The sequence below is a fragment of the Andrena cerasifolii genome, chromosome 7, assembly GCF_050908995.1.
Source record: "Andrena cerasifolii isolate SP2316 chromosome 7, iyAndCera1_principal, whole genome shotgun sequence".
NCBI lineage: Eukaryota > Metazoa > Arthropoda > Insecta > Hymenoptera > Andrenidae > Andrena > Andrena cerasifolii.
Window position 1 is genome coordinate 12,769,511 of NC_135124.1, and position 16,598 is coordinate 12,786,108.

General features: G+C 45.5%; 1 protein-coding gene across 1 annotated transcript; it reads right to left on the bottom strand.

Moving 5' to 3' along the window:
* Positions 1-1,004: 1,004 nt before the first annotated feature.
* LOC143371220 (uncharacterized) lies at positions 1,005-15,461 on the bottom strand. Its single transcript, XM_076816174.1, has 16 exons — positions 15,257-15,461; positions 14,745-14,986; positions 14,408-14,491; positions 14,202-14,315; positions 13,987-14,127; positions 13,744-13,867; positions 11,541-11,733; positions 11,159-11,402; positions 10,822-10,980; positions 10,382-10,708; positions 9,966-10,326; positions 9,672-9,897; positions 9,371-9,605; positions 9,069-9,294; positions 8,645-8,981; positions 1,005-8,524 (listed from the first exon to the last, which is right to left on the bottom strand). Exons 1-16 carry the CDS (start codon positions 15,459-15,461, stop codon positions 1,450-1,452), a joined length of 10,293 nt encoding a protein of 3,430 aa, XP_076672289.1. The 3' UTR covers positions 1,005-1,449.
* Between the last annotated feature and the right edge of the window lie 1,137 nt (positions 15,462-16,598).

The following is a 16,598-nucleotide window of genomic DNA, read 5'->3' on the forward strand; positions in this document are numbered from 1 at the left end:
ACTGCATTGTACTGTCTTGCACCCTTATACCTAATTATTTATTTCGGTAATGCTATCTCTATAGTCTCGAGTATTTTTTACGGAAATCCTTAGTATATAAAAGATTAACGTTGAGGCATACAAAATTGCCGCGCTTTCCGTGCGTCAGAAATCAAAGGTCGATCGACCAACACGCCGTTCATGCTTTCCCCGTCGAAAGATTTACCAAACTTCGGTTATGCTTGATGCACCATTCTGTCCACGATTACGGTAGGTTAGTTGCATCGGTAACGTCACGTCTGTCGTCAAAACGGGCCGCACGAAGTAACCATTGCGTCAGAAAGTACGTCATCATTACCGCGGGCGAGGTACAGAGTAGCCTTTGCACCCAATGGAAATTGTCACCATTCGCGTAGTGCGTGCAACGTTATCAATTCAGAGTGGAATTCGATCGCAATCCTGCTGGCGGTTAGAACTGACACTAAATATTAGAGAAATTATTTTTTACCTACAAACGGAAATGCAACAAACTTACGATCCAATCCAAGCTTCGCAATTAGTAGCATTTGGACTTGGGGACTTCGAGATGATTCTCTACGTCGAATGAATTTTACTTCATTCTCGATGTTCGCACGTTAGATAAATATTAATGCTTACACGTATTGCGAAGTATTAACTATAATACTTAAATGGTTTCTAGTTGGGCTTAATCATTCTCTCATTTTTTATCTTTTTATGTAATAATGGCAATATTTTTGTATCTCTGTACACTAAAAGGTTTCCCGTCAATAATAATAATAATAATTATACTCTTGTTCCAACGTGTGAACAATGTCACAGCAACTTCGTACGGGGCTTTAGGGAACTAGATTTTACAGTAAATTTCTGTGCTGGGAGTGAGACAATTCTCGAGGTACTTACTTTAACATAAATTGTACAGTGGTGCCATATTGGAAGAACGTATGAAAGGAAAACTCACATTAGTTTTTATACATATGTATTTACAAGATACTTATAAACATCATAATATCAGAACAACGATCGTAATAGAAAATTGATAATCGATGCGTGCTTGTTTCCTCCTTCGGACGGCAGTAACATTAACAAAACTCCAGAATCCGAAATCGCAAAGTATAAAAACAGTATCCGTTCTCGTAGGGGAATTCCGATAAGACTTCGTTGCTTACCCTTGTACTAGAAAAGAAAACTGATCGAGTAATCCATTGTAAACCTTCCGTAATGCTAGTCTCAAATATACATGCAACCGTGCATTAGACTCTATCAGTTTTTTCCATTCAATATTATTCTTTCGATAAATATGTATACATATTAGCTCTCCCGTCAATCTTTTACCAAAGGAGTCATCTACCGTTTGTTTCGTAACAATCCTCAGAATCTACGTCTAAAATACAGTTAACCCTGTTTTGTGCGTGATGGAATTATGATTGAATATCAGTCCTCTCCGTTAATTTAAGACGGCGGCGTGGTGCTGTCAGCGCGAAGCTGCGGGGGCGCGGCTTCGCTGTAGGCGATGTCGAACACGCTTTTCTTCTCCAGAAGCTGCTGATGTCTTAACCTGTTGCCGCTCTGCAGCGATATCGGGACCCCGGTATCGAAATCTTTATCCGCGTGCCTGTGCTCGGCCGCTGCTTGACCGTCGAAACGTTCCGGAGACATTTGTGGCGACGGGTGCGGAGCAGGGGGTGGATGAAGGTAGAACGGCGCTGGGACCTTTTCGTATTTGTACTCGGAATGTTGCACCAGGTGGTGTTTGCTGTCTGCCGGTGGTTGCGCAGGCGGCGTCGTCGCAAATATCTGAACAGGTGGATCCTCGTTCTTTCCACCTTCGGCTCTCCTCAGCTTCCTTCCCTGTCGCACGATAGCTTTCAACTGCTCAGACTCCACGTTCACCAGCGGCTTCACTTTGCGTTTCCCTCGCGGAGTTGTATCCAGATTTCTCTCCTCGGACTTCCTTTTCTCGTCTTTGTCTGGCTTCTGGCTTCTCATGCTTCTCCTCAGCCAGCGAGGAAGCTGATCCTCGTCATCCGTCGCCCTCAGTTCAGCTCGCCTCTTCTCCATCTCTTCCCGGTTCTTCTTGTACCAAGCCATGTACTTCGGTTGCGCTTTGCTAGTATCGATGTCCCCTGTCTTCGGCGAGATCGTTCGCTTATCACTGCTGCCCGACGCCCTTCTATCTTTCTCAGCCTTCACTTTCGACGCGGACTGCCTCCGTCGTCGCTCATCGTCCGTTTTTCTCCACTGCTTCGCTTGATCGCCATCGTTCTGCTTCGACTGACCATCCGCGAGCTTCCTGCGAGGTCGGTACCGAGAATGACTCGCTTGATCGTGGTAATGAGCTGCTTTTTCTCCGGACGACTCCTCCGAAGTACTTTTCTTCTTCTTTTGCGCGGGAACTCTTCTCTTTTCCATCGGCTTCGCCTTCCTGTCACCAGCTTTCAGAGGCACAGTTTCAGCGCGTTTGGGAACTGGGGGTGAATCATCCTTCGTAATACTCGCATGCTTGTCAGGTTTTAGACTAAGCTTTGGTATTAATTGCTTTCTTCCTTGTCCTTTATCAGCTGATATTCCTGGCGGCATTACTTCTTTGTACTTAGAAGATGTTCCACCTGCCTCCTTGACTTCGGTACCTTCGTCTTTCAGTGTTTTAGTTGGCACTGCTTCAGAAGGCTGTTCTTCGCTAGTGTGTTCAGTATCTTCAATAATTTTTTCACCCTTCTCGTCTTCCGTTAACTCGATCGTTAACGATGCTTCTTCTTTGTCTTCGACATCCAGTGCTTCAATGTTTCCCATCGTTTCGGTGCTTCCCTTCTCGGGGGACTGTCGAGCTCGGTGTCTCGGTGTCTGGTATGGCGTGGTGTTTAACGTCGTCTTCCTGGAAACATCACTCGATGAATCACTCTCATCCGAATCGTCCACTGTACGTATTACACTTGTAAAAAGTGGAAGGCTTACGTCTGCGGACTGTTGCCCGATAGTTTCCTCCCCTTCTTCCTTCACCACGACATTATCCTCCAAAGTCAACGTTTCATCCACTTTCTCGTCGATTGCACCGCGTTTGCTTGATTCACCCTGGGAAATCATTGGCGTATCTTGTTCTTTAAGTGGCTGGTCCTCCAGGAACGGCTGAACTTTATCCGCCTCCATGGTGCAGCTTTCTCTTCCAACAGTTTGCTCCGCTTCTTGCAATTCGATTTCTTCAACCCCTGACTTGAAATGTTCTGCAGGCTCGGCTATTTTCGGGGAGTCTGTTGGAGCCTCTGGTGTAATTGAATCGAATGCAAACTTTTCCTTTGTCATCGTTTCAGACGTCACTGGAGAAGCTTCAAGCAAAACTGTTCCTCGAGAAGAGTAACCCCCTACACTTGGCGGTTCGCGAAACTCATCTTCCTTTTCTTCAGCTTGCACCAGCTTTGCATCTGTCGTTTTATTATCTGAGAGTTCCACGAGCCTCGCGCTTTCCTCGACTACCTTTTGCATTAATTCTTCTCCTTCATCGTGCGATGCATCGCGTTGTTCCTCCATTTTTTCAGGTTCCACTTTCTCAGCTAAGGGTATATCAAAATCCATTGCTTCGTCAGTCACTTTTGCTCTTAACGACCCTTCCTTACTTCCTTCGTAATCTTCCTCCTTTATCCCTGTGCCTATATCAGCTTCTGAATCCTTTTCAACCAGTTCCATTGGCATAATTGTCAGCTGCTCTTGTGTTCGAGTAATAGCTGTTTTCTCTTCCGTTTCTTTTTCTACCTCTTTAACACTTCCTTCTTCTTCTTCTTCTTTCGTTCCTGCAACCACATCCACTGTTGAATCTTTGTCAGTCAGTTCCTTTGGGCTGACTGTCATTTTTTCTTCTGCAGGTGTAATGGCACTTCCCTCTTCTTTCTCTTCTGTATCTTTGATTGTTCTTTCTGCTTCCTTTCCTTCTGCAGCTTCACTAATTGTTAACTCCTTTTCAATCATTTCCTTTGGGCTAATTATTACTTTTTCATCTGCAGGTGTAATGGGAACCTTATCCTTTACTTCTCTTCCTGTATCCTCAATGTTCCTTACCTTTTCTACCATTTTTAAAGATTGGTCCTCCACCTCTGAATGAGAAGACTCGCTACTTTTTGATCTTTCTGTCTGATCTTTATCTTTGTCATTGGTAGATAATGAAACCACTTCCTCTTTAATAATTTTATCATCAGAATGAGGTGAGAGCTGAGTACCTTCGATCTCAGTTTTAGAACTTGTGCTTACTGATCCTTTGCCTCCTTTTAATTTATCAGTCCATGTGTGAACAGTTTTAAGCATGTCTGACAGAAAGCCTATTTTCTTATCAGCTTCGCCTTCGATCGTGCGTTCTGTAGGTGGTGTTTCCTTTTCAATATCGGTATCAACAGAGATAGGAACGTTTGTGGAAGCACCATCTTCTTGGATACTTTGTTCGGGGATGATATCTGCTTTTGAAGAACCATCTTCTCCTTGACTAACACCATTACCACTAACTTCAGGCACTTCGGGAGTAATTTCCAGTTCAATAGTGTCGTAGTGTTGTGTTTTTTTAAAGTCATCCTCATTTTCACTAACAGGATGATCTTCAGGTTTCGAAGCTTCTGGAATGGCATTGCCTTTTCCAGTAATTAGATGGTCGTCAGCAGATGAAACAACAGTTTGCATCTCTGGAGTAACTTCTACTTCCTTATCACTACACTGTTCTTCCTTTTCATCTGCAATTTCTATTTTCTGTTTAACAACTTCTTCTTCTGCAGGATATATTTCTTTTTCCTTGTCCAACGAGATATTACCTTCTTGTAACTCCACACTACCTCCATGGTCAACAATTGTAGCCTCTTTTATAATACCTTCTTCTTTTCTATCCAAAGATGTTTCTGTGTCTGGGACAATATTTTCTTTCTCACCAATTTGGTCATCGCCAATTGTAGTATCCATACCAACCTTCTCTGCTTTATCCGGAAGAACATTCTCTTCTTTATCGATTTTAAATGTTTCTGCTTCTTCCCCTTGTTGGAGACTTCCTTCCTTGCTCAAACCATTTCCTCTTGCTTCAATTTCATTGTCATCGATCATAAGTTCTATCGAAGTTTTTTTTTCGTCATGAGGTGATTCTTTGTCATCTAGAAAAACAGTTTCTTCCGTAGAAGTTCTCTTTCTTTCCTCTTCAATTTTCTCTCCGTTTCCTTCGTGGTGGACTACGATTTTTATGGTCCCCGTTTCCTCTTCACCCTCAACTTTTTCTTCTCCCTCTAAGGAAATATCTTGTTTACCTTGATCATCAATCTTTGCATCAGTTTCTCCCTCCTTGAAGACAGATTTCACTGTATCTAAACTGGCACTTCCTTCTTCACGATCGTCGGTTATAATTTCTGTCGTATCGTCTTTCCCCCGATCTCCACTGATGGATTGTGAATTTTCCGCGCACTCCTCCATCTGTTTATGTGCCCCAAATAATTCTTCCTCACATTCCTTCAAGTCACTTTGCATATCTTGCTCTGTTCTGTCTTTTTCATCACTTAACGATTGAGTATCTACATTCTCCTCAACTGATTGCGCAACCCCTTGTATTAAATCAGTTTTACCATTGTTTCCCCCTTCTGCTGGTCCTTCCACTCGTACTTCTCTTTCTTCCACCTTTTCCATTTCATTTTCTCTTTCAATGTGATCTTTCACTTCTACACCTGCTTCACTATCACCTGGCAGCACGTCCGTCTCCTTTTCTTTCGGTATCATCGATGGCATTTCATGTTTCATTTCTTTTTCATGTTCCCCCAATGACGTATCTTCCCTTCCCTCATCCTTTGGCAATTTTTCTACTTCCTCTCTCGCATGTTCACGTATTTTATCCAATACTTCAAACTCCTCTTCGAATTCCTTCGCAAATTTTTTGATTTCGCGCATTTGCCCTTTGGTATCACGCAATAGCTTATCTTTTCCGTTATCCTTTTCCTTTCGTTTCTCCACCGTTACTCCATTTTTTCCACCCAGTTTCACAGCACTTCCAACATCACCTAATTGTTCTTCTGCTGCATATTCTATCGGTTTCTCCAGTGCTGTAGATGCAGTTTTATATGTTGCAATTTTTCCCTCGATCTTTTGATCTTCCACGACAGCTCCAACCATCTTTTCTTCCTTCACCTGCGGGGGATCAGTAATTACGCAACTTTCAATTAATTGCTGCGCAACATCCCGAAGGATCGCAGAATCTTCACCAAGTCTTCCTGCATCTTCTTGCTCTTCCGTCTCTGTGGATTTCTTCGCCGAAGATTTATTATTGCGTGAGGCATTTTCCTTCGAGTGCACCTTACAATCAGTACCCGTCTTCTTTTCTCTACCTATCTGTTCTTTTCCTCCACTCCTCTTCTCCTTATTCACACCACTCGCTTCCCCTTCCGTGCTTCCAATTCTCGATCCCTCGACAAAGTCGTCGCTGAATCTTTGAACCACTTTCCCCCCGACTGGTTGTTTTTCACGCCTGTACACGCCATTGGAATCCTTCCCTGAAGAATCTGTGCTGCCCTTTTTCTCAGGAACTGGTGGAGCAAACGCGTCTTTCCTACTTTCTCGATCAGAGTTCGTGCTAGTGGTTGTGTCTTCCGTCACATTGTCTCTGCGAGACGCTACAGCCAGTTTTGAAGCTCGCGTCACTCCTCTTACATGCTTCTCTGGTTTCGATTCAGCTCTCAGGCTTTCCTTTACAGCCCCATCCCTTCGCCTTTCGAACTCTTCCTCCCTAAATTCAGCCATTTGCCGTTTGGCCTCTCGCCGATCCATCTGTGTCGGACGTTTCCCTTTACTATGACTTTGAACACTCGTCGGCTGCTTTTGTTTCACACTTTCCTGACGCGAACCACTGTGCTTCTTCATTTTATCGAGACCATCGTCGTACTCCGAACTTCCAGTGCTCATGACATGAGTCAGCTGATATTTCAGCTTCTGTTTCGCCTTGGCGATGGCTGCCTCCTTCTTCTGTTTCCCTTTCTGCTCAGTCTTCGGGGCACTCGGGCCACTTTCAGTCTGCCTTTGGGAACTGGAAGCCTCGAGTTTCTTGGAAGCTTTCTGATCCAACTCCTTCTTCGATTCCTTCGGCTCCAGCTTCTCCTGGCTCGTACTGTCGCTGCCAGTGCTCCCCTGGAACTTCTTGTCGCCCAGTTTGCTTAGCTTCTTCGTCAGCATCGTGAATTCCTTCTCGAGAATCCTGAAGCTGGGCTTTATCACGCCATCAGACTTCTTCTGCGCCTTCTGCTTCGCCTCCTTCTTTGGGCTTTTCTCCTCCGCCTTCTCGCGGCCATGTTTCTCGCGCTTAGCCTTTATTTCCGGCGACGAGGACTCAGTGCCGTTCATCTTACGACAGTCACTCGTTTCTTCGCAGCTCCTCTCGCTGAAACCCTTGACAGGCTTATTCCTACGCGTTTCCATGGAGGATGGCGAATCGTTCTCCTTTTCGTTCAGTACTTTGTAGCTGATGCTGGTCTGCTCTGTTGACTTCCGATACGTCCGCATAGACTCGTCCTCCTCCCCCTTACACGAGCTCCCATTCCCGTCCAAGGAATCCGAAATCTCTCGAAGCACCTCAGGCTCCAACGAGATCTTTCTATCCTCCTTTACCTCCCTCACTTTCTTTCGCAGGATGCTCAGTCGCTTGTCGAATCGAGGAGTACCCTCTTCTTCGATAGGCGACTTCATCCAGAGAGTTCGAGTCCTCTTCCAATCCCCATCGCCGTACTTCTTCCTCGATTTCAACTTCTTCCTGTGCCTGGAGTCCTCGTCTGACTCGTCGTTGTCGCTTCTACTTCTCACCTGGCGGTCCGTCTGCGTAGCTGTCGTTCTGTCCGTTTGAGTGGCGATGGCTACTTGCCCAGGCAGGCTCTGAGTCTCCAAGTAACTGGTGGAGTCCGCTATTCCTCCTTCCGCGTGTCGATGCTCCCTCTTCAGCAACAGTCGAGCCAGCAGAGTCTTTTGCCTGGCTAGTTCCAAGTCGCTGAAGGAATACTGCGCTTTGTTTACGTCCAGCTGATCCTTGGTCATCATCGATGGCCTTTCTGAGGCAATACCCGCGAGACCATCCACCTGCCTCTCTGGTCTAAGCGTTTCCCTGACCTGCGACTCGCTCTCCACCTTCTGCGACCCGTAGTCACCATGGTCGATCACCAGCCTCTGCACGTTGGGCCCTATCTCCTCCACGTGCTGCCTAGGCCCGAGGTCCAGCCTGTCTGGTAGCAGAATTATCTCGGCTGGCTGCTGCTGACAAGTCTCTTTGGATCGTTGATGGGACTCCAGCACGCGTGCTGCTTCGATGTCCTGCATGGATAGCTCGTGCCTGGACTTCTGGTCCTCTATGAACCTTTGGAGGATTATGTCCTTGCCATCCACGATTAAAGTCGTGGGATGGTGATGGTGATGGTGATGGCTGGTGGTCGTGTCTTCCACTTGACCTCTGGTCACCAGTCTTAAGACTTCGGCGTTCCCTTCGCGGTAGAAATGTTGCTCCCTGATAGCCGCCTCTTCGTTCGCGTCGTGCTCCATGTATCTGGCACCGGAATCAAGTTAAGTTTAATTTTCCTCGCCCCTGTGGCTCTTCTTTCGCATCGTTGGCAGTTGGAACGCGTGTTATAAGTAGTTAGAGGACGTCAGATCACTGCTTACCTACCTTTGCCTATAACCCTGGCGCTGTACGTCCGAACCTCTTTCCATTTCTTGCCTCTGCAAGGAATCCAACTCCGCCGCGTCGTAGCCTCTCGTCTTTTGCCTTTCAACCTCCTCCATGTACATTCTCTCTTGCTCGTCCGCTCTGCTCCTCCTCGAGTGATCGTAGGAAGTATCCCTCAGCCTCGGGGCCTCCACGTTCATCTGGACGTCGATTGGCTGACCAGAAATGAAGGCAACGTCGCCGGGAAGCGAGCAATTCTTCACGTTCCTCTTGTTGAATTGCCAGTTCCGTCTAGTCGGGTCGGCGCTCCATGCTTGCTTCCTTCCATTCCACGACACTGAAATTTAATATTGCAGAGGTCTAACCACAGTGCAAGCTCCTCAACTCTGATACACAAACTTAACATTCTGCCAAAGTGCTTTACCATCAACACCCGCTGCTGGCTGTCGATGAAGGTGCCGTTTTGGCCTCCCGTCCGCCCTTCCCAGCAACGTTTCCGAGGAGTGCACTCGCCTTTTCCTAGGCTCCATGTAGAATGGGCACCCAGGGCAGATGCAACAGATGATCAATATAGCGATCGCCACGAGCATAAGCAAGCCCAGGATTATCAGAAGCCAGAACAGCAGTTTGTTTTCTGCTTTGTACACAGTCTGAAAACGATTTGGCAAAGAGTCGATAATATTATCCTGAATGACCTGAATGATTAATCTATCCTCGCGCACTCACCACTTCTTCACTCTGCACGCTATAGATGGTATTATTAATGATAGTGGTTTGGCCATCGTTAGTACGAGGTGCCCCATTAACAGGTGCTTTCGTCTCGCTGGCATTCGTTGCTACAAGTGTTTCATTGCCACTGATAATTCCCACGCCATTAGCAGCCAAAGTCTCTCTGATTTTCTCTACGTCCACCAAAGGGGTGCCTGGCTTCGTCTGTTCGACGCGTGCTACGATAATGCTCCTGCAATAGAGCATGTTTTATTAAAGGTTCTTGTGCGGTCTTATATGATATCAGTGAACCACCAACTTTTTCCCTCCTGCAGAAACGTTGCTCGCATTCCCAGTATGGTTTTGTTGCACGTAAGGGCGTGTTTCCAGCACTGTTACTCTGCCGCCAGTAATGGTAGCCAGTGTTTCAGCGGTCTTCGTCGAATTCGGCTGCTCCCCTGGCACCACGAACATCATTATACGAGCTTCCATGGCGATTCCGCTGACGATCCGAATCTGCGTTTCGCTCGACAGATGAGGTATACCTGTAGATATTATTAAATTCTCAGGAAATCCTTCCCCGATGCACGTTAAGGGAATCCCAAACGCTCACCCAAATCGTACGCCCTAGCAGTAAGAGTGTACAGCGCATCGTCGTCATCTCGTTTCCGTCTCTTCGTCACTTCCTCCTTCACACCCACCGAGTCACTCTCATTTCGACTATCCATCAATCCACCCTGCTTAATCTCCAACACGCCACCTTGGATTCTCCCTTGACCCCTAACAAATTCCTTCCCAGCCTTCTTAGCGAACTTATCGAAACTGCTCTGCTTCTTCCGTCTAATCTTCGTAATCGGCGAGCGAAGGATTAGTTCTCCACTGGTTTCGTTTAAATAAAACTTGTTCTCGTAGTTCCCGTGAATCAGCTCGTACCTGACCACGTTATTAGGCGGTTCTGCGTCAGCGTCGGCAGCCTGTGAATTTTGGGTTCTTAGCTAAGCAAACACACTAGCAACGGCGTAGCTGTACCTTTATGAAGGCTGGCGACGTGAAGTTCGTTGATTCGGCGTTCAGAATAAATTCGTAGACGCCTTTCTCGAATATAGGCGCGTTATCATTGACGTCAAGTAGATTCACTATCAAAGGCACCATGCCCCTGTTGCCATTCCCACTCTCGTCTCGAGCCTCCACGGATAACAGAAGCCTCGCTGCAGTTTCACGATCCAGGGAAGATCCCATGGCGACTGTTATTAATCCCGTGCCGTGGTCTATGCTGAAAGCCTCGTTTCCTTCGCCCGTTACACCAGTGTATCGAATTTCCCCGTAAGAACCCGTGTCCACGTCCGTTGCGTGTACCTGTTATAGATATTGATACTGGTTGGTAACTTTGGTACACGTTACAATTTTTTCTTTATATCGTGAAATATCGTGCATGTGTTAAGCTTTGGAAATTATAGGGCACGTGCTACCTGCACGACACGTGAGCCTGCAGTGACGTTCTCGGATAGTGTTACTTCGTACGATTCCTCGTCGAATATAGGCGGATTGTCGTTAACGTCGTTTAGAAATATGGTAACAGGCACTGACGCTGAGAGGTTTGTCGCTGGCCCGACTTCTTGAGCAATAATCTAGGTTCGAATGAATAAAATATAAGAGATCATGTTAGAGTGATAGTAGAGTTAAATATTAAGTAATACAATAAACTTTGGATATAATAAATTATAACTATAATAAATTAAACACTTATGCAGCAATTATGCGCTATAATAAATTTCTCAGAATGTTTGTGGCATAATTTATACCTACCTTAAAAGACAAGGTTTTGTATAATTCATAGTCAATGAGCGTGTTATCTCGAACGACGATGATAAAGTCTGCTGTTCGTTCGGCGACTGTTGGGATTATTTCGAAGGTGCCGTTATTGTTTTCCAATTTCAATGCGAATACTCCCGCCTTGCCAATATCCTCGTCCTTCACTTTTGTCGGGTATTGTTCACCAAAGTTTATCACCGTGCCTGGTTCTGGATTCTCGTCAATCCTGGACACGTAGCTGCAGTGAAGGGAAATAGTTTATTTCCATTCTCTTGGCGCATAGAAATTAAGTTTCATGTTCAGCGTGTACTTAAGTAAATGTTATACCAATCAACGTTTACTAAGACTGTAAGTTATTCGTGCTTCAGGTACCAACTTATCGCTTTCGAAATACGGTGGACTGTTGCCTGGTTCTCCAAGGAGGAAACCAACATCGACCACCGTGGCCTGGGCAGGTGGCTCCTCTCTGCTTCTCCTGATTTCTTCAGCAACCACGGTCAGCACAATCGGTGCGCCAACGTGTGTAATTTGCGTCAGCTCCTCCAAAGGCCTCGCCAGAATGATTTCACCTAACGATTAAGTAGAATGTAGAAGCTTTAAAGGTATCTCAGTATAGCTAGGTACATGTTTCGAGACTTCGAGCAGAATTGCAGTAAACGTTGCTGAATTCGAATGCCGTAAGGTTAGCTGAAGAAAGCATAGTCTGCGCGTAATACCGAGCAACAGACTCTGTTCAACATCCCCCGCTATAAAATTACTTTTATTATGAATAAAACATTCCGGTCAACGACCTCTGTCGCGTTTCACGTCGAAAGCACGCGTGTTCCGCTGTAGAAATTTTACATAATGCATCACGAAATGAATCTCGACGAAAGGATTCCTTCTGCTTGACGAACTGATGCACCCTTCGTTACGAAGGTGTTGAATTTTAAAACGCACAAGACTCCGAACCACAAATTTCGAATTTAATAAAAGAATTGCTACATCGTATATTCTAGAAACAAAGGGATACAATAAAGTTGAAGAGTATCTAGTAAATCATGTTCTTCAAATTACGTGCTCGAAGTACACGACCATTTCTCCCGATAAAAGACACAATTTCCTGCTTAACAGAAACACGCTAATTCCCCACGAAATATAAATTTCGCGGGTGTAATTAAAAAGTTAAGGCTCCGCGTTATCGGCCCCTTCCGTTGCGGGGTGGCGCGCAAAGTTACGGCTGCCTGTTAATGTTCCAAGACGATAATGCGGCCTAAAAGTGGACGCGTTTATCTCCTTTATTCGTAGCCAGCCACGGCTCGTTCCCTTTTTACCATTTCTCTACCGGGCACATTCACACACACGGCGGCGATGAGGTCGCATGCCTCACGTCACGAAATGATAAGCATCGCAGCCTGAAAAGCAGATACTGACCCCTTAGGACGATCGATACCGCGCGGTAGACCGTCAGAGACCTTACCTCTGACCACTCTTGGCCACTTCCTTGCCTGACTCATTTTCGGTTCCGTGAAGAAATCCGTATCGCCGATCCGAGACGGCAGATAACGCGGTTCGTGCGCTACGTAATCATGCGAGGACTGGCGTGAAAAAAATCACCCCTTTCTACGCGACCCCCCTCGTACACCCTTTAGTTTCCCAAGGACAAGGGAGAGACTGACTTTGGAAAATGCGCTGTGTAAATTGGAGATGGTATCGGAGAGCATGGATGGGGCAGGATCTTTAGTGGAGAACTTGTACGGGGTGGAGTATTTAGAGGAAGGTTTACATAGGGGATGTTTTCTAACGGGGATATTACACGGAGTAAATTTCATAGCGAAGAATCTGTGTAAGATGGGTTTCGTAGTAGGGAACCGAAGTATAGCAAGTTTTCACATAGTGAACTCGGTTCAGGCGAAGCCTAGGCTCTCGTAGAGCTGTTATTCCAGCGAAAAATTCCGGCAGGATAGAACTCATATAGATCAGAGCTTCTAGCAGAGAATAACGTGCTGTTCATGACCGTTGAGTTCTGCTCGTAATAGTCCTTCGAGTGGTATAATTAGAGTTCACGTGGCGTTGCTCTAGAATTGAATGCGTAATTGTTTTTCCCGTGTTGACTGACTTAGTCCGTGAGTGGAGGGAATGAATCATCCCTTGACGCCTCAGCGCTGGAAAGCAGCGGAGATCGAAGAGGTGGTAAATTAATTTGATACCCTAGTCATCGACTGGATATTTCATTGGAAACCAGGTCACAGGCTGTCAGGTGTATCTCTGGGCGATTGCGTACCTTTTGGTAGATTAATTCGTTCACTGACACCACCGCTGTAAAATGTAATTACACCCCTTGTAATTCACTTTGATGTCTGTTGACATTCAACGTACCTAATCCAGCGTACCAGTGTCCGTGCGATCGCACGTAGATTTTAGATGCAGGTACGGCGAATTTTTCGACCAAACCCGTGGTCACCATGCACAGTTTTCACTGCGTAATAACTCTTAGTAGGAGAAATATGATTTGCATACTTGAAAACGGCAAATCTTGCTGCGATAATTGTTACAGTTCTTCAACAGGGTACGTCTAAGTTCGTGGTTTATTTTCTTACCGCTTGATTCCGAAATGTTGAAAAATAGCGTAAACGGATTGCCCTCGGACACGAGACCGTACACGATTTCACGTGGAACTCCTTTATCCCCGTCTTCAGCGTGTACTCGTAACACTGTATCGCCCTAAAATCGTCATATAAATATACTTCCACAGGTTCTTTTATTCAAATTAAATCCGCGCCTAAATACCTTTGACATTTCTGATTGTATTTATCATTTCTTTAATCGAAGAGTGAACTCACGGGTTGCACGGAATTATTAATTCTGGTGAGAGGGGGTGCCAGCATGAAAATCGGAGGGACATCTTGAACATCGGTCACCACCACTGCCACGTTCAAACCTGCGATATTTCTAGTGTCCTTCCCAGGCTCCGTGTAAGGGTCCTGAGGAACGAAATTGTTCAATGCAAAATTTCCTTGGTGATTTCAGGGAATATCATAGCCCCAACCCTCCATACCGTGGCGTACATGGTCAGAGTGTACACGGACTGCGTTTCGAAGTCTAGTTCTCCGATTAGAGTAATTATTCCTCTGGTTTGCGTGGGCGTTTGTCGTTGTCTAATAGTAAAAAGCTCTTTCGGTTGCTGGAACGACAATATCAAGTGGAAATGCTATATCACCAGGATGAACGGAATAGTAAACACTGTTCACTTGTAAAACGCACCCAGAGTTCAATGTAGACAGGTTTCCCGCTCCACGAGTTGGCTCTTACTAGAAGATAATCCAATTCTTTGCCTGGTTTGGTGTCCTGAACGAGAAAGTATATTTTAAATTTATAACGCCCCAGGAAATGAATACACTGCACCGAACCAGTCATACAATATTAAAAGTAGAGCTTTTCTATTGGAGCACGATACTTGATCAGTAAATTATGAAGATTCTCTAAACGGAGGAATGGGGCATAGCAACCTGTTGTGGAGAAGTCCCATTCAAGAGGAAATGGTGTCAAAATTGCCGATGACGATGGTAATCGACGGTGGTTGGGACAAATAAATAATTACCTCGGGCACCATTATGAGGGACGGTATGTGCGGGAATATTTTATCACGCGGGGTGGTGGCGTTCGTCACAGAAATAGTAGCTTGCATCGAGTTCGAGTCCCCCTTCGTGTCCCTAACCCTCACAGCGAAATCGTGAAGGCGTCCGGTAGCCAATCGTTTCGTCAGAATCACGTTCGCCTGGCACACTTTGTTGTACAACGTGCACGGCAGATTGTCGATCCTTACAACAGGTGTGATCGTAGCTGAACAAAGCGATAGAAAGAAGTTTTATTCAGTGGTGCAGCAGTTGCACGAATTTCATTATCGTTTTGTGAGTCACGTCTTGCGAACCTGTTCGTTCAGAACTTTACACTTTTCTCGACAGTGCGTTCTATTATCCCCTTTTCTTTGAGTTTACAATCTACAGTTGCGAGTTCTTTGAGTGTTAGATAACATAAGAGATATTCAAATATTTGAAATAGGTTCAAGTCGCTGCGAGGTATTCAGGGGAAGTAGCAGTGGCGAAGGATTACCAGTGATCTCGAAGACAAGTGGAAAATCCGCGTCCTGGTCAGTGGCGCGAAGACGAAAAATGACCGAGTCTACTTCCGCATCCGACGGGACCAGAACCAACCCCATGTCCGTGGAGGTATCAAAACGTGGACGAGCCCCCTTCGTCCATGCAAAAACGAACCCGAAATAAATCCATATCTTGCACCATGCTCCTGCAAAGGGCATTCTGCAAAAAGAACATTCGCCCTTCTAGCATTTCACTCAGCTCCATAAACGTTCTATCAATATTTTTCCAACGACGGCAAAGTACAGTTGCTTTTTATTTCGATACATTCCAGTGGTTCTGTTTAAAGGAGCTTGGATAATAAATTTCGAGGTCAATTGTACAATGATGTAATTGTAGTGGATGTAAAAGAGGAGACTAAAGCATCTGATATGGTAATTGAATTACTGCTAGAGATAAGTAATGCTTCATGTTAACGATCCGTCGCGTTAACGATAAGATCGATACCTCGTTAGACGAGTTCCCCTGTGTCTTTTCTAAATATTACAGGGATAGCCAGGGCGAGTTCAAGCCCTCTCGATTGACTGACAGTCATTCCACTTATCGAGTTAGTAATTATTCATGGAAATCGGTGGTCATTCCTCGGTGCCGCGTGATAGGGCGTACATCGCCCACTTCCGTCAGCAACAGTCTTAATTTACTCGCGCTCGTCGAAAATACATTGTTTAACCCTAAGTAATTGTGTAACATTGGATAATCCTCGTGCTATAACACCTACAAAGCAATTTCCCATTTCGCGTAATTCGTATGTGGATTATTATACATCAATGGCAATGCGAAGGAGTACTTTTTCAAGAACGCCACGTCATTTCCCTACCGGAAGCAATTCCTTTCTCCAAATATCTCATCGCTTTGCCCAGTCCGCGTATGGAACACGTGCAACACCAGGCGGCTCGCGAATAATCAAGTTTTTATCTGTAATTAATGTGAAAAAAGAATTGGGCCGTCGCGAATCGTCGCGGTACAATTTTCAGTCTCCGTGCCCCGCGTGACCGTAAAATTAATAATACTATCGCCCCTACTGGCCAGCAATCTAGATGAACCGCAAAAAGATTCGTGGATCCGATAAAATCGCGAATATTGATTTTATGATCAAGAAACGGGGTCGTGACCATTCATTATCCGCGAGTAGAACGTGTAGTCAACGGACCTCGTCAAGTCGACGGTCCGTTCAACGTGTCAACTGGAAAATTTAACTCGACTTCTCGATAACAAAGGAGATCTCATGCAACAAAGAAATACGAGATCTTATCACAGCGGGAGTTTCTGAAGAATTAGTGCTGTTTTCCATAAAGTTC

Excerpts from the sequence above, each read along its gene's own strand:
- LOC143371220 (XM_076816174.1), bottom strand. The coding sequence starts at position 15,461 with ATGCCCTTTGCAGGAGCATGGTGCAAGATATGGATTTATTTCGGGTTC. Across the intron at positions 14,492-14,744 it reads CCCTCATAATGGTGCCCGAG|GACACCAAACCAGGCAAAGA; the intron begins GTAATTATTTAT and ends TTTCTCGTTCAG. Across the intron at positions 9,606-9,671 it reads GTTTCTGCAGGAGGGAAAAA|GAGCATTATCGTAGCACGCG; the intron begins GTTGGTGGTTCA and ends GCTCTATTGCAG.